Source organism: Azolla caroliniana, unplaced genomic scaffold (assembly GCF_043228905.1).
Source record: "Azolla caroliniana isolate FFs.n. ecotype wild unplaced genomic scaffold, voAzoCaro1.0.p SCAF_15, whole genome shotgun sequence".
NCBI classification, from domain to species: Eukaryota; Viridiplantae; Streptophyta; class Polypodiopsida; order Salviniales; family Salviniaceae; genus Azolla; species Azolla caroliniana.
In genome coordinates, this window is record NW_028230450.1 from 2655713 (window position 1) to 2677873 (window position 22161).

A 22161-nucleotide genomic window follows, 5' to 3' on the forward strand; every position below is an offset into this window, starting at 1 on the left:
CCAAGCACGGGTTGAAGATACGGGCGGCGACGCGCGCCACCGAGGAACTACACGGGGCCTGCCCGAACGTGCGAGTCAAGATCGGCGACGTCAAGATTGACCAGCACTTCTTCGTACAGGAGACGTCCTCGCACCCGGTCATATTAGGGGAACCATACATCACGGCGGCGCGAATGGAGACCAAGGTGCTGGACAACGGTTCAGCCTACGCGAGGGTCAAAAGCCAGGACGGGCGCCATTTGGTCCAATTTCTGACGGTGCGGCCGAACCACGAGCGAAACCGCGAATCCCTCGGTGGCGAGAATCGGGAGGATTTTTAGAAAGGGCTACCAAGGCGTGGGGCCGAGACAGCCCGGACACTCGGGAAAGAACCCACGACTGTACGATAGAACCGAAACCGAAGGAACCCTGTGCAATAGGTATGAAATTTTGCTTCTCCGACAACGGAGGGTGTATGATAGACGGCATCGTTGGCCGAGAAAAGACAAGGGTGGAAGTGCGACTTCGAGCGTGCGGAGTTCTCGGCCCGGACGAGGAAATCAGCGGAGCCGTGGAGGCGGTCTCCTTCGACGACACCTTGGGGATGCTGAGGAAGGTAGCCGGAGAAGACCTTAACGAAGACCAGATGATACCGGTATGTTCCGAAGAGATGTACGAAGTCATCGCGAACTTCAGTCGGGGGCTCGGGTCGGATCGGACGGCCCGAGTTAGCACGAAGTACAAGACTGTGGACCGGAAGGTAAGGCCAGTCGCGGCACCCTTACCGGAGGGCAGCGAGTCCCGAATCAGAGGGGTTGCGTCGGACCCCAGTTTACGAGATCCGGCCTACATAGGACACACCTTCACCGACGGGACGCTCCGGGAGCTCAAGATCGGTGGGGGCGGGTTCCTACTGCCGGCGGAGGAAGACCGGTTTCGGAGAATGCTCGGAAGGCACGGGAAAGCCTTCGCATTGTCGCCGGAAGAGATCGGGTGCGTAGACCCGACAATCGTGGAGCCGATGGTGATATTCACGGTACCGCATGTGCCGTGGAATCTCAAGCCGATTCCGGTACCAAGAGCTCACATCCCGGAGTTGATGGAGGTACTGAGGCAGAAAGTCGATATGGGCATTCTCGAACCGTCGAGTGCCCCATACTCGAACTGATGGTTTACCGTACCAAAGAAATACGGAACGTTGCGCTTCATTCAAGACCTGCAGCCGGTCAACAGAGTGACCATTCAGAACGCAGGAATCGAACCGACCATAGACGAGTTCGCAGAGGCCTTCGCCGGAAGGTCGATTTACTCAGTCGGTGATCTGTACTTGGGGTACGACCAGTTCCAGCTAGCCGTGGAGAGCAGAGACATTACGACGATGCGAACTCCCCTTGGCCTAGTACGAATGTGTACCCTGCCGCAAGGAGGGACCAACTCGGTGGCCCACATGGTGAATGCAATGAACAAGGTACTGAGGGATTGCATCCCGGACATCACCATGTCGTTTCTAAACGACATCCCTATCAAAGGGTGCCCGGTGGAAGAGAAGGACGAGACAGTCGGGCCGGACGGATGCCGGCGGTTCGTGGCAACACACATCGACGACTGCGAGAAGGTGCTACAAAGGCTAGAGGATGCGAGGCTCACCTTCTCCGGGGAGAAATCGGCCTTCAAGCAATCAGAAATCCTGGTGGTCGGACACCTGTGTGGACCATATGGCCGGAAGCCGTCGCCGGCAAAGGTAGAAGCCATCTCCGCGATGAAGACCGACTGTAGCTCGGTTACGGAAGTTCGGAGGTTCCTGGGGGCATGCGCGTTCTACCACATATGGATCCCGCATTACGCCCACGTTGCGGAGCCGCTATACGGGTTGCTGAAGAAAGGGCGAAAATTCGAGTGGCGAGACGACCACACGGAGTCGGTCCGGAAGCTGAAGGAAGCTCTTGCAGCAGCACCGGCGCTCCGGAAGGCTGTCTACGGGAAGGGTACCCCAGTATACATAACGGTGGATACGAGTCTGACCGGGATCAGATGGGTCGTCAACCAAGAAGACGAGGGAGGCATTCGGTTCCCGATCCGATTCGGCGCAAAGGTCCTCAGTGAGCGACATCGAGGGTACGCCCAGGTTAAACACGAACTCTGGGGTATCATTTCGGCAATAAAGGCCAACAAAGACTAATTGATCGGGACAGAAGTGATTATCGAGACGGATTGCCTGCCAATTCTCGGCATGGTTTCCGGATGCGCGACACCGGACCTTGTGATGCTCCGGTGGATAGCGTACATCAAGTCCCTGGGCCCGGAAATACGGCACATTTCCGGAAAGGACAATGCCATGGCCGACATGCTTTCGAGGGCGAGGTTTGATGACGAGGGCGGCATGGTTTCGGAGGACGAAGAAGTCGGCGTGGACTTCTTCGAGGCGGCGTACGTGACGACCGATGGGACGAGTACTCCGGCACTTAACGACTTCGACGAGAGCAAGTACGACGGCGAGTGGCTCCGGATCGGTGGATTTTTGAGGACAATGACGCCGGATGCGTCATGGACAAAGGACGAGGCCAACCGGATCCGGAAGAAAGCTTACCGATTCTTTCTCCGGGACGGATACTTATGGAAGCACCCGAAGAAGAGGAACGGCGTCCCGCTCCGGGTGGTGGCGATGAAGGAAGAACAGGAGGAGCTGCTGACGGCCTACCACGACAGCCCTTGGGCTGGACACCGTGGAACGTGGGCCACGTTCGAGAAGATAAAGGGGAAGTACTGGTGGTCGGGACTGTACCGGGACGTGCATCGGTTCGTGACGACTTGCGAGAGTTGTCAGATGCACTCCATAGTCCGACATCGGGACGAGCTTCACCCTACGTACCCTGCGACCATCCACTTCAAATGGATGGTAGATCTGGTGACGATGCCGATGGGAGTAGGACAGATGCGGTATCTGGTCCTGGCTCGGGAAGATCTGACGAACCAGGTGGAAGGCTGAGCCGTTCAGAACAAGGACGTGATATGCCGGTACGGGTGCGTCGGGAAGATCGTGGCTGATCGTGGCTGATCGCGGGGAGTTGGACGCCGAAGAGGCCGAGGAGTTGTTCGACCGGCTAGGAGTCAAGCTCTCGCTTACCACTGCGTACAATCCGGAGGCAAATGGAAAGGTGGAGCGCGGACACGGACCGATCGTCAAGGCGTTAGTTCGGGCATGCGGAGGTCAAGTCGAGAACTGGCCGTGGTTGCTGCCTTACGCGTTGTGGGCTGACCGAACTACGCACAGTTCGGTAACCGGATTCATGCCGGCAGAGCTCATGTTTGGGCAGAAGCCGATCATGTCGATGGAACGTACGATCTCCTCGTGGGCAACCGTGGACTGGAGAGACGAGATGAGCCGGGAGGAACTGTTGGCGGCGCGTATACGACAGCTCGAGCGAAGACCGGAGGACGTGGAGCAGGCTGCGGGAAAGCTTCGGGAAGCAAGGATGAGGAACAAAGCCCGGTTCGACCGAACGCACCGGCTCCGACCGAAGAAGATCGAGGAAGGTGGTTGGGTGCTAGTCTACGACAGCAGCCTCGACAATCAGCACCGATCGACACGAAAGTTCGCGAGAAGGTGGTTCGGACCTTACGTGGTACAAAGCGCCGACGACAACGGGATGTACCATCTGGCGGAACTCGACGGCACGAGAATGGCGATACCGGTAGCTGGGAAACGGATCAAAGCGTTCAAGAAGCGTCACGACGACGAGCCAGATCCGGTTAACCTGGACCGGGACGACGAACGATCTGAAACCGAGGAAGAACCAACGGGCGGGGAATGAAGGCTGGACCGGTTTTCTCCGTCCAAACACAATTTGGCGCATGCCGGTGGATGCGCGATTAGGTGGGGGCGGATGTCGTGAAGAAAACCGTCCACAAGCGGAATCGGTGCACTGGAGCGTAGGAACCGGCTCTTCATGCACGTGCGCCTTATGTTGTACATAGGAGATCCTAGGCAGGCAGATTCGGTAGGTGGGAAGTAAAGGGGAAACAGCTCCTTCCTTGCCTATAAAAGGAGGGAGACAAGGAGGAGGAAGGGATCGCGGAGAGTCGAGGACGAAGTGCTGTCGGTTTGTGTGCGAAGGTCTCTCTCTCTCTCTGGTTCGCAGACTCCATAGCTTCCTTCTGTGCAGGTTTCGGGAGACTCGCGCTGCTCTGAGGAATGCCCGAGTGCTTCCGGCAGCACCTCCAACCTACTCCTTCCTTTCTGTGCGTTTACGAATAGGTATCGGCATTTGTTCGCCGGCCTGCTCGGTTGTAACCGACTTCGTGTTTTGTTGTCTGTCTTGTTAATACATACATACATTCGTGTCTCTCTGTGTCGTTGTCCCACTCGCGTCTTTGAGTCGAAGGGCCGTGTCCCTGTGAATCTACTCTCGCACGTAGTGGGTCTCTTCTCTTTTCTCTCTTGCTCTTCGGTACAGGACCCCCGAGGTCCCGCCTCATTCCACGAATCCGCGAGGAATACCTCGACAACGGGTAATGCTTCCTGTTGGAAGGGATTCAAACTGTCACGGACACACCAACCACGGATTACGATGGAGCATGGATGATGAGGCTACAACCGATAAGTGGCGCCGGAAGTGATGAGGCTAGGAACTCAAGAAGCTACAGTGAGCAACAAGATTATGAACATAGGAAGCTAGGGTTAATTGGAAAGCATGAAGACAAATATGAAGATCAAGGCGACAATATGGAATGAAATGAGAGTACTAGACTGATGTGTCAATGACTAGTGTTGAATCCCTTGAAAGGGACCAAGGAGGTTACAAGTATTTATACAAGTTCCGAGATTGAATGTCTCTAGAATATACTCAAGAAATATCTCTAGAATATACTCGTCTAGAATATATCGTACAATATTTCTAGAATATATTCACGACTAGGATATTTTGATTTTGAAATATTCTATACAATAGACAATAGAATACTAAACCATTATATACAAATGCATGCTCATGTCAAAATGGTTGAGCATGAAATCTTATTGATGTGAGGTTCTAGGTTCAATCCTCACCGAATATGTATTTCATGTCACGGTATCATGACATTGGTGGCCTCAGTTTTGTCACTTTGCAATGGACTATGTTTTCACTTGTGATGTATGTTTTCGATCAAAGTTTCCTCGACATCGACCATATGGTTTGTTGCAACCATTCCCGTTCTAAATGATCCATGGAAATCCATTTTTCTAGATTTCATCACAAATCTAAACCCATCTTCCAAAGGTTATGATGTTATTATTACAATGGTGGATCATTTTACGAAAATGGCACATTTTCTTCCATGTAGAAAGACTTTTACTAGTCATGAAAAGACAAATCTTGTTATGTAAAAAGTTTTCATGCATCATGGCCTTCTAGATGAAATCATTAATGATCTCGGCCACAATTTATTGCGAAGTTTTGAACACACTTACTTAAGATCATTAGAATTTCTTGTAAACTATCATCAAGTTATCATCCTCAAACCAATAGTTAAATTGAACGCACATATCAAATATTAGAGTAGTATCACCATAGCTTTATCAAGTTTCAACTATCAACAAGATGATTGGATGGATTTCTTACAATATTTCACTCCATTCTTTGCAAAAAACGGGATGTCATCCTCATTGGATGATGCTCGAATATCCAAAAGTCTCAAACAATCCTGTCTTCAAGGATCGTCTAGAATAACTCAATGAAATTCAAGCCAAGCTTTATGATCGTTTGATTCATACTCAAGATTAGTACAAGAAGGTTGCAAATAGACATTGCTTAGATTATGCGCCTTAGAAACCTAAGATTCAAGTTGGTGAACGTGTATGGTTATTACGTCATGATGTGAAAACTACTAGACCATGCAACAAATTGGATTTCAAACGTCTAGGTCCATTTGTAATCTTTGATCAAGTCAACGATGTTGCATTTCGTTTGGAGTTTTTGTCACATATATGTCTTCATCTAGTATTTCATTTTGATTGTTACAGCCATGGACATCAAGTTCCATCCCAAATTGGTTTGTTCCACCACCACCTCTGGTTCAACTTGCTGAAGGACCAGAATATGAGATAAAAGCTATTTTGGACTCCAAGGTCATCCACAACAAGTTATATGACCTAATAGATTGGCTTGGATACACACCTAAAGATCGAACATGGGAACTTTCAAAGAACATTGCGAATGCCCCTAAATTTAAACATGAGTTTCATCTTTGCTACCCCAATAAACCAAATCCTACTTCATGTATTTTGACTCATGGAACTCGTCGTCAAACGAGGGAATGATGTCAGAAAATGTTAATATCTATATTTGAACCCATAACCTTTAAACAAGAGTCTTACACCCTAACAAATATGTTTTGATATTATTATTATTTAGAGTTATGTGGCATTGAACACAATAGATGATTGCCAAATGGCATGCATGCATGTATGCCAAGTATTTGGTTCAACGCCAGTCTTCAACACCCTTGTCATATTGGTCTCCGGGTAATATAAATTCTTGTCTTCTTGTTTTGTTATTGTCTTCTTTTCTTCAAAATCGGCATTGACTTCGAAGATTTGATTGTGAGAGTAGCATCCCTACATCTACAGTACTTGGAAAGAGTTTGAAAATGTCCAAAAACATTTTCTTATAAAGTTTCTACAAGTTAAGAAAAAAATGTCATACAACCTCCTCTTACTTCCCATTGAGATCATAGCCATGGAACGGGTTGTTGAATACATGCTTTATCATGGCCATTATGGGGTTGGCTTTATCTACACGACTTCTCAGTATAATTTATTCTCGCCTTTTTCCAATGAATGGCATATCGCTTTGGGAATAGTATCTACTCTTAGCATGATTTTTGGAAATTTAATTGTCGTTATTCAAACAAGCATGAAACGTATGTCGGGTTCTACCTAACTGAACTAAAGGCGCTTCTCCACCACTGACTGGAGTTTTTCTTTGGGAGAGTATAGGTGGCGGGACTACAAAAAGATGCACCCCTTACTTAATTTGATCTTTTTTACAAAAAAAAAGTCGTTGTTATCCTATTGGATCAGTCGTTCTTCCGAGTCACCCCAAAAATAGCGATTACTGGATGGTTTTTTTAGGCAATGAAACAGAATCTAGTTCTGAATATAATATTCATTCTCATAAGATAGTAGAAACTATTCTCAAAAATAGTTTGATAGATACTTATCCCGCAAATATTCTATCTAGTGGTAGTAATGCATCAAAGAGGCTATCATACTTTGATACAATGCTCTACCTTTGATCATATTCGATCATGGTTTCCAGTGTCCACACATCTTCAGCCAAGCCCAATGTTTGCACAAATTTCTCTCACAACCACAATGTGCACTCTTGATTGTAACATTCATTGGTAAAGTTCTTGTCAAACATTGAGAGTCACTATTCACTTTCACATGTATAACGTGAAATGTAATATTTTTGGTCTCATGGGTCATATTGGACCTCCGAATATGATAATAGAATCTCTCTATCTATCTCTATTTGTGCATGTCATCCTTATGCAAGGGCCATGCTAGTCTTCTCTATATCGTTCCAATCTTATCATATGTCCCTAATGGCACTCTATCTATCTATTTATCCATCCATCTCTCTAGGTTGAATGGTTTATTCCATATATCAAAAGCTTAAATTCAAGGGAACCCAAGTTCCATCCTCGCTATGGTTAGTATCGGACACGTAACCTAGTGAGAACTATAAACATCTATTTTTCTAATTATTTACATAACAGGATACTCGACTCGTTTTGAGATTTACACTACTATGTCCTTAAATGAATTTTATATAACAGATAAAATTTTAAGATAGAGACCGTTGATGATACATGATACATCATGCCCTACATTTGATCCAAAAACAATAATATTTTTGAAGTACAATATACTATTAAAAGAGCTACCTAATATAAAACCGGATAGCCATGGTGCCCCCGATGTTTTCGTCCATCTTTGGTGCTTCTGCCCAACAAATATATAGTTTGGAGTTCAATTATAGATTCGAACATTGAAACATTTTACACCTTTTTATAAGAGTAAAGTTACGTAAATGATATCACGTTTGGTAGAGAGTATGGTGTGCCTTCAAAGCATTGCAAGAAGCTCATTGATAAACTCATTATACTTATTTTCTCAACGAACTAAAATAAGACAATATTTCTTGTTCTATAGCCCCACACTTGGTTTGTTACAAGAATATTTCCATTAGCATCTAAAATGAACAAAAGAAATATGAAATGTGTAGACAACATTCTCTAGTGTGGTTAGTTGTTGAACTTTCTATTGATTGTCCAATTGTTATTTGTATTTATTTTCTTGTACGTAGCATCAATACCTCATAGTAAGTTGTTGCACCTCAACTTTCCTTCACATTCTTCTAATTGGTTAAATATACTGTCAGTGTACTTAGATACTCTTTCCTCTATGCCTCCCTATTATATGGTGAATTGACCTACCATAAAGTTTCAAATGTTATAATAGCATTGCAATCGTGACATGATATGTATTGGAACATTACGACTAGCACGACCTGATTGGTCATAGATAATAGGGTATCATGAATATAATTGCCTTTTTCTAAATCATTGATGGCCTTTGCATAGGTAATTACTATTATGACATCACATTACAAACACTTGTTCCAAATTTACAAGATAGTAAGTGCAATGGACAATGTGACACATCGGCGCATATTTGAGAAATCATCAATGTAATATGAAATATGAGTGGAATATAGAGGAATTTGAAGTAAATCGTTATGGCAAGAGTAAAGTGAACATTTGACAAGCCAAAAATCACAAAAGGGGAGAAAAGTAGTACAGTTAGACAGCGAAAATAATTCAACCTATTCCTAGAGAAAGATCAAATTAGAATCACTTTTAAAGAGTAGAACTTAGACTCCCTAGCAAGTGCTAATACAACAAAATGATGACGAAATTGAAAATATGTATCACAAACAATTATTTGCTCTATTACTTTTGGAGGATTTGAAACTAAGACCGTCCTATGTTGTATTGGAAGTATGCATACAAATACAAATCAATATTAAACAAATATGTGTCGTATTGACAATATATACACAAATACGAGTCTTTGTTTCCCTCTTTATTGTATGGGCACTACATTAGGCATTGATAATCTATTTTGAAGCTTCGGGAAAGACTCTATATTGCAATTTGCTACAAAAGAATTTTCAAAGTGCTCAAAAGAAAAAGAAACTAGATGTTTAGTATTAAATTATCTATAAGACTATATGATTTGTATTGATGTGGTCCCATGCATGACGTATATATTGGATAAAGAACAAAGTTGTGCATGAACCCGATCTCAAACATGCATTTCATTAGAGTATCGTCGACTTAAGTGCAATGCCATTAAGCAATATCTGACAATTTTAGAAAAGACGAGGATTGTAGCAAAACAACAAATGATACGGTTGAGGTTATTGGAGATGATGCTCATAGATCGTAAAAGTTCACATAAAGTAGAAGAATTTATGATTTATAACAAATGTCCCCCTTTCTTTTGGTACGGGTGGCCATATTTATGACTCATCTCTAAGTGAACGACATCATTTGAGAACAATAAATGAACTTGCGATGGCATGAAAAATGGCTCTTCCTAAATTTTAGTTTTTGTTTAATCTCCGATTGTTAGTTAATGAGCATGATGGCACACATACATGAAATACAAGCTTAGCATATGTATGACTACACTTTCTAGATTAATTACATTTGATTGATAACAGCCAATGATAATCTATGCATATTAGGCTTACGAAGTGCAAATGGCTTCAAAAAATATACGCATTTGCTTTCGAGGATTATTAACTTTTGTCGTTTTCTCACTAAAGATCCAACATGTAGGACATTCATTGGATCAATAAAAACTACCAGACAAATATTGCTTGATTTTGGCAAATCGACGTCGGTTTTGGAAGTTAGTATTCATATTAAAGCATGGGGACATTATCACACCCATTAAAAGGTTGCAAAGCATATGACCGTAATCGACATGAAAATGACCCAACACATTGTAGTTGAGGCATTGTCCTACATTGCATTTCAACTTATGTGCATGCATACATATATGTGTTTGTGTATGTGTATAGGTGAAAGGATCTCCTTTTTGCCCAAAACATTTATTGAGTGTGTGTGTGTGTGTGTGTGTGTGTGTGTGTGTGTGAATGATATTTTGCAAGAATTGGAGAAATAATATAACCCAACAAGATACCTATACAAACTTTCTACACGTCTTTTCTAAAGAAGTAATTTTTATTATATATGTTGTGTTGGCACATAGATCCCTGGAACTCTGGCATTTATTCATGTTGAAACAGCGTCTTGAAATCTTTTCTAGGGATTTAATGTAGCATTGTGCTTTGCATCTCTTGTTCACATTCAATTCTTTATTCCAAGACCTGGCCATGTGATGATGGCTCAAAGATAGATTGACACACAACTTCACGTATTAAAGATTTTTGTCTTCCCTTGCCTTTCGAATGGACATGCAGACACGAGGTTTAACATTTAGGAATAAGTTGTGTTCTTTTAGATTCTCAAATTTACCGAAAGGAATTTTAAACGTGACATTGAAAACTTGTGTAGGAAACTTTAGAAATAACACGTAGATGCCCAAACAATGTGTGTGGATATGTGACAAAATATTGATGAAATGTTTCATGTTGTTGTGTTAATATCACCAATGCTTTCTATGTTGTTTATTCCAAGGGGATTTGGATGTAAGTGACATCTTCGTTCATCACTTATATCAAAATCAACCGTTTCTAGAAAGGTTGTTTCAAAGGGTGGTGGTGGATCCATTCTAGGTGGACTCTTACTCAATGAGAAGAGTAACAAGGAAATTAAGGACACAATAAATGGAAAAAAAGCTTTCTCTGAATTCAAATCATGTGGAATAATCATAAAAGTAAGTACAATTAATCAAAATCGTTGTGGGGCATATGTCGTATGACAACGTACAACTGTGACCTTCAAAGTTACTATATTATGCCCATGGCGTGTTTGGGAGGACTTGATAGTACATTGCCATCTACCACCTTGCATGCACTTGTTTACATAACCTAGATGCAAATTAATAGCTACCATGTTCACTACCAAATTACTATTTTACATGTGACCATACATATGCAAGTTTGATATACAAAACTAACAATACAATCCTGTCCAAGTTATGTTAGAAAATTACAATCTCATAGTTTGTACATGTCCTTCGGATATTTTAGCAATTCATTGCAATGTCAAAAATGATCTATTCCACAACATGTAACAAACATAATTACCTCAAAGTATATTGTATTACTTCACCTTGCATTTCCATGACAAGACAAAATTTGATAAAGCCATATTCGTTCTAGCTCCTTGCGTTCCAACAACGCCAAATCTCATTGTCACTAGCATATTCATGACAAGACAAAATTTGATAAAGCCATATTTGCACTAGCTCCCTACATTCCCCCAATGCCAAATCTCATTATATGAGGCTACTTTAATAGATACCAATGTACAATGTATGGGTTGAATGCATTGAAATACGCACAAGATGATAATTTGTTGGCATGGTTCTTTTAGTGTTCATAATCATCCTTAGTTCTTCGTCCATGATTCCATGTTATGCCCTTGCAAATTATATATGATGTTCCATTGCCCACATTAGGTATATGCTATCACATTACAAACATACCTTGCATTTCAAATTATAATCTAGGATGAGAAAATGCTTGCATAAGTCAATGTATTGATATAGTTTATTGTTATTGGTATGGTCTGAGCATATAGTAGTGAGAATAAACTTTAGGGAGAGATGAGAAGGCATATAAACATTAGTGTGACATTGGGAAGTTGAGGAGAGAACTTTCTATTTAATAAGACCCCTCAGTATCTCCATAATATTGAGACAAACAATAGTAAAGAGCCTTTAGTGAGTATGATTCTCATGGTTCATAAACATTGCACATTCTCTCTTATCGCTCTATCAACATTTATAGTGACGTCCTTATCTGTTAAGATATATTGTTAGGATATATCGAACCATGTCATGCACGAATGCCGAGAGTAATACGAGCTCAATATTTGTTACAACCTCATATTTAAGTGCATTATACCACAAGCACCATGGCTTGGTGAAAATCTACCACTAAACCAACATTAGTTATTCCTAAATTGAAACAAATATGTCTTGAGATGAACTTCCACTTTACATAAGCTACATGTTCTTTAAAAACATAAGAGTGGATGGGTAAGTATGGGGACAAGATAATTGTAGCTATTGGTGTAGTGTCCTTAAACACATTTTCATACAATCAATGGTCATACATGAAGCCCAAGAGTGCATCAAGTATGAATTCATTATGATATTGTTAGCTTAAGCGCATAAAAGAGGCACAACAATGGTCTAAAATAATGTTTCACTAAATAATATATCTAAGCGAAAGAAACAAGGGGTCCTAATACTAAATGATGCACATAGAATTCTTCGAGATGCTAGATGAAGGGTTCATAGAATATCTCAATAGGATGAACCAACATAATCTATATGCATTAAACAATATTAGCTATTATTTTTATTTTAGTGTAAGAAACAAGAGGATCCTAATACCAAACAAGGGGCATCGAATTCCTTGAGATGGGAGGTGGGTGCATAGAATATGACAATCCATTGACCAACAGGATCTATCATTAAAAAATATCAGCCAATATTTTTTGTCTTAGTGAATGAAACGAGAGGATCCTAATATCAATCAATGTGCATAGAAATCTTTGAGATGTGAGATGAAGGGTGTATAGCATATGATCATACAATGGACCAACATAATGTATCATTAAACAAGATTAGTTGTTAGTTTTCTTAGCGTAAGATATGAGAGAATCGTAATGGCAAATGTGAACTACATATGTTTGTTCAATATGCAATGTGAAGGGTTCATAGTGTGTCACAATAATCACAAACTAATATTAGTAATAAACAAATTTTTAGATACTAGGTATTGAAGGCAACTATCATGAACTGAATTCTCACAACCGTGATTATCATTCATGTCATTGGCCTTCTTTGCACAATTCTAGTATGATGGGAAATCAATGGATGCAAGTTGTGCTATTATTTGCAAATTGCTATTAGATTATTATGCTCATTAACATATTATATACAAAGCAAAAAACGAAGACTTTCAGAAAAACCTTGCACATGGTTGCAAGGATTAACTTTTTCTAGTTGTGGGATTCACTACTTTGGATTTGCATGTAATCATTTGACATTGGACACTCAATGAAAGAATGATATTCCCCATCATAGAAAACGGAATAAGTACCAAATTGCAAGCCCTTCGATTCTAGCCATTCATGGCACAATGTTGGTGCTAAGTTTTTAAATTAAAATATAGAGTCTACGTGAATGAAGATTCCAAAGCATTAATCGTAATGGCCTTAGAACCCAAATTCAACTCTTGCAATAATCGAGGTGTGCAATGCCTTTATTGGCTAGATTTTTTTTAAATATAGCTTTAAGAATTCCGTACAATTTTTATGACGGTCAATTTGATGGGGTTTCCATTATTTTACCAATGCCCGTAAATTCCACAGTTAAGATAATGCATGCACAAGTTCAGATAGTAGCTTAACTATAAAATAACTTAAAGTTGTGCCTAGTTATAGCTTAACTATTGTGGAAAATAAAGTGAATTTCGTTTGAGCTCTTGAACTGCTTATGATTTGCAAATCAACCCCTAATCAATTGTAAGGAACCGTCATGACTCATAATAATGTGTTTTTATTGGCAGAAAGAAAGGTTTTACACGTCCATGAACTATCTTATAGGTAGAACCTTAGGGATCAGTTTTAAAGGCTAATTTCAATGGCGTAAAGGTAAGATAAGTGGGGAAAAAGAAAGAAAGAAAAGCGGGAAACTAGATATGTTAAAGACTAAAGAAAAATCCATACTGAACACATGGCAGTTTCGGAACCTAAGGACTGGGATCATATGAAGGGGATTAGTTATTCCTTCATTGCTCATCTTGAGACATTGTTACTATTGGTGGGGCAAAGCTCTCTTCTTTCAAATCTATTCATCTCAGCTTCTGAGGTATCACATAGGGTAATATTTTGGTGGTATGGGATGCCAAAGCACCCTTATTAAACTATTCATTTTTCCAACTTAAAAATTGAATGTTTATCATTAGCATTTGATTTGTGAGACCACATTTTGATTCACAAGGCGCTCCTCATTGTCACTTTCTAAATGTGCAACCTCCATCATCTCAGAATTTCATCATTGTCTAGCCTAACCTTTTGGTTTAAAAGGTTGGTTTTAGTGACTTATTTGATTGATGCGACACTCTTTCTAGTTTGTGTGACAATTTACCTACATTGCCATGCGTATGCATGCTACTAGATCCGTGCATATAGCCTCAACATAGAGGCATGAAGGAATCTACTTTATTCAAAATTTGGGTCGTGTTCCTAAATAATCCTCCCTAAAAAGGAGGAAGATGATACTATAAAGATAACACATACAAACCCTTTATGATACATAAATATATGTGCCACTCTGGAATGCATTCTTTTGAGTTTAAAGTTCTTTTGAAACCCTTAGGATTTAGGAAATGTCAAATTATTCTTGTGAACTCCATCACGGCGTCACAACTCTTTGCAAGTTCAACATTTCCATCTCCCATAAACTTTTTGTCCTTGTGTACCTGGTGTCAAATATATGTTCTAACCTACTTATTTAGGTTCTTCTTTCATTGATCTTATAGGATTTGCCCATATAAAAAGTGCAAGCTTTTGCGAGCACAAATTGGACAAACTTGGGTGACAAATATCATAAAATAGAGGTGGACGTTTAGGACTAGAAAGAAGTGATTGATAAATATCGTAGAAGAGAGTAAGATATATGCCATGAAAACCGTTTCGGTTGACATATAAAATCTCTCTAGAATCCTTCTATCAACGCCACCAATTTTTTCTTGAGAAGTGCAGGAAATGCCTGCATTTCCTGGACCTTTGACCACTATGTTAAAATCATCTACGTTGCATTAACTTTTCTCCAATTTTGCGATGTTATGCAACAATCAACATTGTTCAAGTCATGTGTAACTTGCACACTATGAGGTGTAAGGTTATAGTAAATTGCCAACCCTGATGTGGGCCATGCAAATACATCATTGTAAAATGTGATACCCATTCCATCTAGTGATATCCTATGAAAAGCATTGTAACTTCAACGCTGATTAGTAGAGTCTATTTGTGCAAATTCCACTAGAAAGCATAGAATTTTGTGAACCATAGGCAACTTGCATGAGAAATGCGCAATAGCACAAAGCCAGGCTAAGCATGTACAAATAACACCTAATTCTATACAACTAATTCTATCGAAGGTTGTGGGCCATTGTAACATCTAACGAACATGTTTATTCAATGTTGGGGTTGCATACGGAGAATTGATATTGGGGATGAACTACTCATTTGAAACACATGCAGACTCATTTTGTAGTGACCAATGGGTTAAGTGGATCCTCCTCTCTATGTGGTGACAAACATTCTAGAAATGTGGATATTCCATATGGAATCAAAGAAGGAAAAAATGAAGTTTTTATAGTTCACTACATATTAGCAAGTGGAAACCCATGTTCTCTGTCTCTGTCTCTGTCTCTCTCTCTCGTTGGCCAACTATTGCTTCCCATCATCCGAGGTAGGGCATCTCAAATGATATTTTGGACATTACGCAACTACCCCCGGGCGTGATGAAAATACTTCATTATAAATGAACCTCCGATATTTGCGTTGCAGGATTTTATTATATTTATTGGTCCGAACATTCTAGCTGGGCAAGACGCGGGCATATTGTGAATGTGAAACGAAAGCACCCAACAACACAAAAGCACTTTACGAGGTTCTACAAGGGGGGGTTCCTCTACAAGGGAATTTGGTCGTGCAAGGCGGGCACGATAACGGGCGGGTGGACACAAATAGCGGGCGGGCGGACACTATAACGGGCGAGTGGGCACGATAATGGGCGGGCGGACACAATGATGGGCAAGTGGGCACGATAACGGGCGGGCGGACACAGTAATGGGCGTGTGTGGGCATGATAACGGGCGGGCGGACACAATATTTGGGCGAGTGGGCACAATAACGGGCGGGCGGACACAATAACGGCCCTAGGAGCTGGTTATCTTTGTTTGTTTGTTTGGACGGCTGCGATGGAGCAAAGGAGGTTCCTCGTGAGATCTGGACCGTCGATCGCCTCCCAAAGCACCTCCCTCCCGCCCGGGCCCGCGCCTGCAGGCCACGTGGTGTGGGAGGGAAGCCTATCGGAGGGCGCCACGTGTAAAGGCCAATAATGGCGCCCTTCTTTTCTTCTTTTTTTAATCTTACTGTGCGCGCGCGCGATGATGGCGATGGCGATGGATCGCTCCATCGCTCAATTTTAGGGTTTCGTCTCCTCTTCTTCTTCATCTTCATCGTCTTCTTCTTCTTCTTCTTCTTCTTCAGTTCCATAGCTTCATCCTTCTTGTTCCGATTCTTCAGTTCCATAGCTTCTTCACTTTCCTTCTTCCTCCCTTCAGTTCCATAGCTTCGTTCTTCTTGCTCTGATTCTTCGGTTTCATAGCTTCTTCTTTCTTTCTTTCTTTCTTTCTTTCTTTCGAGAATCTTCGCCGCCTTTCCTTCCGCCTTATGGCTGATCCTCTCGCCGCCTCCGATCGTGGCTTCCATGTCTACATGGCCAAGATCGCAGAGCAGGCGGAACGCTACGAAGAAATGGTAGACCATATGGAGCATGTCACTAAGTCTGCCGGAGCCGCCGAGGAGCCGAGCTTAGAGGAAAGAAACCTGCTCTCTGTCGCTTTCAAGAACGTCATTGGAGCTCGCCGAGCTTCCTGGAGGATCGTCTCTTCCATCGAACAGAAAGAAGAAAGCAAAGGAAACGAAGAACATGTGTTGCTCATCAAACAATATCGCGCTAAGGTCGAGACTGAGCTCTCCAAGATCTGTGATAAAATACTCTCCTTGTTGGAAAGCCATCTCGTTCCTTCTGCAGCTTCTGCGGAATCCAAGGTTTTCTTCCTTAAGATGAAAGGAGATTACCATCGATACCTTGCTGAGTTCAAAACAGGCGCAGAACGTAAAGACGCCGCTGAGAACACCTTGCTTGCCTACAAATCTGCGATGGTATGTTAGTAAAATTAGTATTTTGCTTCCCCATACGCTCTTGTCGCATCGACACTGTGCTCGGAAATTAGGGCCTCTAATCTCTAGTGATGGCAATCCCCGTTTCTTAGAGCTTCTTGACAAACTTATCATTGTTGTTGCTGAACGATGGCAATGATGATGGTGATTTATGTGTGTGAGGAAGATGATAGCGAGGATTGGTGATAGTGATGTGCGTGTGAGGAAGATTATAAAATGAGGATGCTGATGGTGATGGTGATGTGTGTGAGAGAGAGAGAGACTTAATAATGAGGATGGTAATAGAAACGTGAGAGAGGAATGAGTGATGATGGTCATGAGGATGTGAGAGAGAATATTATGAGAAGGGATTGTGGTCCTGACAGGGATAGGCAAGGGCACGAGAGAAATCTCGAGAGAGATGGATGAGTGATGATGATGATCAAGGCAATGTAAGATAGGGATGGGAGTTGATGATGATGCGAGAGAGATTATTATTATAATAATGGATTGTGGTCCTGAAGGGGATAGTTGAGAGAGTGCGTGAGAGAGAGATATCACTTTCACAAGCTTTTGCTAATCCTGGCGGTAAGGGTTTGTCTCTCACCCCTGTCAGGTTTTCACTTGTCAGGATATTGCAAATTCCGAGCTCACCCCTACACATCATATTCGCTTGGGGCTTGCCTTGAACTTCTCAGTCTTCTACTACGAAATCCTCAACTCTGCGGATCGTGCCTGCAACATGGCAAAGCAGGTTACTCCCTCGTTTAAGAAGTCTTTCCATTGATACATGTTATGTCCAGCATGGCTGACTCTTTGCTTCATGATTTTTTTTGTAAGGGAACCCTTTTGGAATATTGATTTATAAGGAATCTATTCTTTCCACTGTAAGACAGCGAGGTTGAAGGCTGATATTGTTTAACTGATCTCTTCCTGAGTGTATCCTTCTTTCAGAGATGTCCTATCATTCTCGTAGATAGTTCCTTTTCATCGCCTACTTTGACTTGAAGACATTAATCTACTTCAGCTGTGATTGCTTTCAAAACAAAGATATTTGTTGATACCATACCGTGTATGATAACATAGGGGGATTTTGATGATTGTTTTAATGTCTAGACTGGTTCTTTTCTGAGTGCATGCATACTTTGGAACTATGGTTTTGGTCCTGATCTGTCCTTTCCAAATAATGAATCTATGCCTTATGAATAATCAAATTAGTTAATTTCTTTTGTGATTGCATCCATTTTACAAACAGAATGGGTCTTGTGAAGTGAATTTATTTATTTCTGAGTGCAATCCTTTTGAGATTTTCAAACAAACGAGCTGTTCTTTGCATTACTTGAGACTTGTCTGCTGCAAAGTGTGAACTTTTAATGGTGTCACAAGTGTGATAGTATGCTTCAACTTCACCGACACTTTCTGAGTTGCTATCCCTCTTTGGAGCTATGTTTTTCAAACCAACAACTGTTCTTTGCCTTTTTTGGAGCTGCTTGTAGTCAAACTAACAACAGTTTTTTACATTATTTGGAGCTATTCATTACAAAGCATCGCAAGCATGAATGTTTGCTCTATATTGGCTAATCTCTTTCTGAGTCAATCCCTCTGTTGGGGATGTGATCTTAATCATGATTTTATTTATTTATTTATTATATGTATTTTATGAATATTTGAGCTTTGCCTTGAAACCATGAAATAAATGTACTTCATCTGTGGCTGCATCTACACATGCCTGTAACAAGGAAATTGGTCTGTTTCTTCCGTGATTGCATCTAGTTTTGTCTTCAAAAACAATGATGTGAACCTGAATCTTTTCTGATGACATTATTGTTTAGGCCTTTGATGAAGCGATATCTGAGCTCGATACACTCGGAGAAGAATCATACAAGGACAGCACTCTGATAATGCAGCTCTTGAGGGACAATCTCACTCTGTGGACGTCTGACATGCAGGTTGGTTATATTCTAAACATTCTTGCCGATACACAACAGTAAACATGCACAAACAGAGACGCGCATTCTAAATCTTTTAATTGTATGACTTAATTGTATTACATGTTAATGTTATGGAAGACCATAGTTCTTACCTCATTTAACTAGCATTACATCATGGGGATTCTAATGTACTGTCCCCTTTTATTGAGAGCATATCCTACTTTCTTGGGACACCATATTATTCTATAGTGCTGGTTGGTTTGTTTCCAAACCTTGTCTTAGACACACATTAAAAAAAGCATACCCCTTCTATATAGTTCCATCGGGAATGATCGTCTGTCTACATGCATACTAGTGGCTGTGTTGATGTGTGAGTATGTTTTCTCTTTGTGCTCTTATGTTGTTCCAGGAGCAACTCGATGACGCATAGGTCTGCATGCATATGCACGTAGTATCTATCGTCGGTGGTCGAGAGATGGGAGAGTGACTTGTTCATCTTTACATGATTCATAATTGATTCCTTGAGTCAATTTTGGCTTGTGCAGAATGATTCCTGAAGGTTATAAGCTGTGGGTTGAAAGGATGTGCAGCTGACAAGGTTTTTCTTCAAGGAAGAAACACATTGAGCATCATCTGCATGAGTTTTCAAATTTCAAGGCAGGTCTTTGGCAATTCTTAACATGATTATTTGCTCTTCTCTTCACTTTTGAAACAAATACAAAATGTCTACCTAAGTTAGGCTTCAATGATCCCTTCTATTTTGAAAACTGATGCAAGTATGGAATCTTGTGTTCCTAATCTTAATCCTATCCTGATTAGATTGAGATGTATAAGCAAATCATCTGGTTTGCAGATTATCCTCATCATTGGCTTCTTAAAAGTCTTGTAAGAATGAGACTAGTTGAATGTCTTTATTCTGGCCACTCTGCCTACTATTTAATTTATTTGCATATTTTTATTGTTTATATTGGAAGTATATCTCCATAGTATGTTTACAGAGTCTAGTAAATGCTAGAGTCTGTGTCAATGCTATATATATTCTCATTTAAGTTAATATCATTTATTTACAATTTTCTTGCAATCATCTTATGTTGTAAAAATCCAAAGGTGTGCCATTAAAACAGTAAAATCCATGAGAGCTATGTGTCTTGTTCGACATATTTGAGGTAATTACTGGATATGTGGTAGGTGATAGATTGATTGTCCATATAGTGTACATGCAATAGAAAATTTTAGAGCGTAGCAATCATTATTATTACACGCAGAGGCCCTTCTTTGGATCACTTATATCATGGCAATCCTGATGTGTTCAGAATCTGCTTGGATCCAGGAGATTAATCTCATACGTTTTGAGTTTAGTTATTCAAACTGGTGATGGTGTGTTAAGTTCATTGTAATCTAGTTTTTTATCCATTTGAGTTATTGCCCAATCCCATGGAGTCATTGATAATGGAATTAATTGATGATATAGTCAATTATCTGGTTTGTGTTTGTAAGAAAAGCATGAACTAATAAAGGTGTTGCTTATGGACGAAATCAATTCCAGGTATGTATGTTTTCAGTTCCTAAGATGATGATAGTTTTGTGTATTTGAATGGGAAGTGTTGCAAAAGTATCCATGGAATGCCAGATGTTCTTGATCATTATTTCATGTGCTAGACTAATAGGTGCTTCATGTTTTTCATGCAAGTTTAGAATGAATACATCACTCTTCTATCAAGTTATTGAGTCTCACTTTGTTAAGTGTTTAATTAGGGAGCAAACAAATGTTGTTCCACTCTTCTAGAACAATTGAATGTTTCTTTATTGTGTCCATGTTGAGCTTAAACTGAAATAATTGCATTCCGAGCAAAATACATCTGCAATTAGAAGGTTCATTGAACTTTTCTTGCACTTTGACAAGGTCAGTGCATCTGGCATACATGTCCACTATTGTAGGACCATGCCAAGTAAAATATCTGTTTTTAGCAACCCGTCTACTAATGTCATGATGTACTTGAATGCCCTTGTTGAAAGCTTGTATGCTACATGAAGCACCCAAAGGGATACTTCTGGTATACTCTATCAGTGTACCTTTGTCTTCAAGTTTCTTAGATTGTCATAGATCCAACTGATACCCCTATGTTAAAACTTATGTTTAACAGTGTGCTCAATATCTCATTTGCACAAGAGGCACAAAAGCATCAAGGTATTACATTGATTACAATATCAAGCCTAAAAATTGTACACCATCCCTTAGTATACCCCAACAAATATGATACATCTTCAAGCTCAAGAAACTGGCACCATTCATTTGTAATAATAACATTATTATCTGCGAAAAGTTGAATGAATTTTTTCTACAAAATTTGTGTAAATTATCTAGTTTTCCCACCATAATTAGCATGAGAGGGAAACCATTCATTGGGCATTTCATGCAAATGGTTCTCTATCATTGGAAAGTTGGTTGTGCAATGCATAATGTGCATATTGTTCACAAATCGTCTTGAAACTGACATGCAAATATTTCTAACGTCAAATTTTAACTTAAGACCACATTATGATCATATGCCCTTAAAATATAGATATTGTTGGCATAAAAGGCTAACTCCACCCAATTTGTATATCTAGTGTGAATACGTTACCCAATTAGGGCTTTACTATAGAAGTCCAATTGTGACATTGTAACAAAGAGAGAGAAAGTTTTGGGGAGAATAACACAGTCTACCATTGAAGCTGAATAGTGTTCTTCGTGCTACTTATTTCTTGCCCATTGTGCGTAATCTCTTTCTCTAGTTTGTCTGTGTTGTTTTCTTGACCCATCTCCTTACAGGTCCTCAACATATTCTTCCATTGTACAACATCCCAACAGAGACATCAAGTGGTATCAAAGCGCCCTTGTTGTCCAGTGGCAACGAACAACAGGAAACTGAGAAGAGAAGCCAACCGACTGAGAAAAAAGACTAATCTAGCATCATCAACTTTCTAGAAAATGGCAACACAGTGGACACAAGTGTGGAAATCCGGAAGTTTGATGGGAAGAACTTTGCACTATGGAAAG

General features: G+C 40.9%; 1 protein-coding gene and 1 non-coding gene across 3 annotated transcripts; one reads left to right on the top strand and one right to left on the bottom strand.

Annotated features, from left to right (window-relative positions):
- Positions 1 to 7470: 7470 nt before the first annotated feature.
- LOC147854343 (U6 spliceosomal RNA) lies at positions 7471 to 7573 on the bottom strand. Its single transcript, XR_015531110.1, has one exon. It is a non-coding gene; the product is annotated as a U6 spliceosomal RNA (small nuclear RNA).
- Positions 7574 to 16419: 8846 nt separating this feature from the next.
- LOC147854344 (14-3-3-like protein) lies at positions 16420 to 20086 on the top strand. Of its 2 annotated transcripts, none has more exons than XM_087331051.1 (4): positions 16420 to 17193; positions 17807 to 17944; positions 19023 to 19139; positions 19667 to 20086. In XM_087331051.1, exons 1-4 carry the CDS (start codon positions 16699 to 16701, stop codon positions 19676 to 19678), a joined length of 762 nt encoding a protein of 253 aa, XP_087187177.1. In that variant the 5' UTR covers positions 16420 to 16698; the 3' UTR covers positions 19679 to 20086. The 2 variants fall into 2 exon arrangements, with proteins under 2 accessions (XP_087187177.1, XP_087187178.1); XM_087331052.1 differs by having other exon boundaries at positions 17822 to 17944.
- Positions 20087 to 22161: the final 2075 nt, after the last annotated feature.

Excerpts from the sequence above, each read along its gene's own strand:
- LOC147854344 (XM_087331051.1), top strand. The coding sequence starts at position 16,699 with ATGGCTGATCCTCTCGCCGCCTCCGATCGTGGCTTCCATGTCTACATG. Across the intron at positions 17,194-17,806 it reads TTGCCTACAAATCTGCGATG|GTTTTCACTTGTCAGGATAT; the intron begins GTATGTTAGTAA and ends CACCCCTGTCAG. Across the intron at positions 17,945-19,022 it reads CCTGCAACATGGCAAAGCAG|GCCTTTGATGAAGCGATATC; the intron begins GTTACTCCCTCG and ends ATTATTGTTTAG.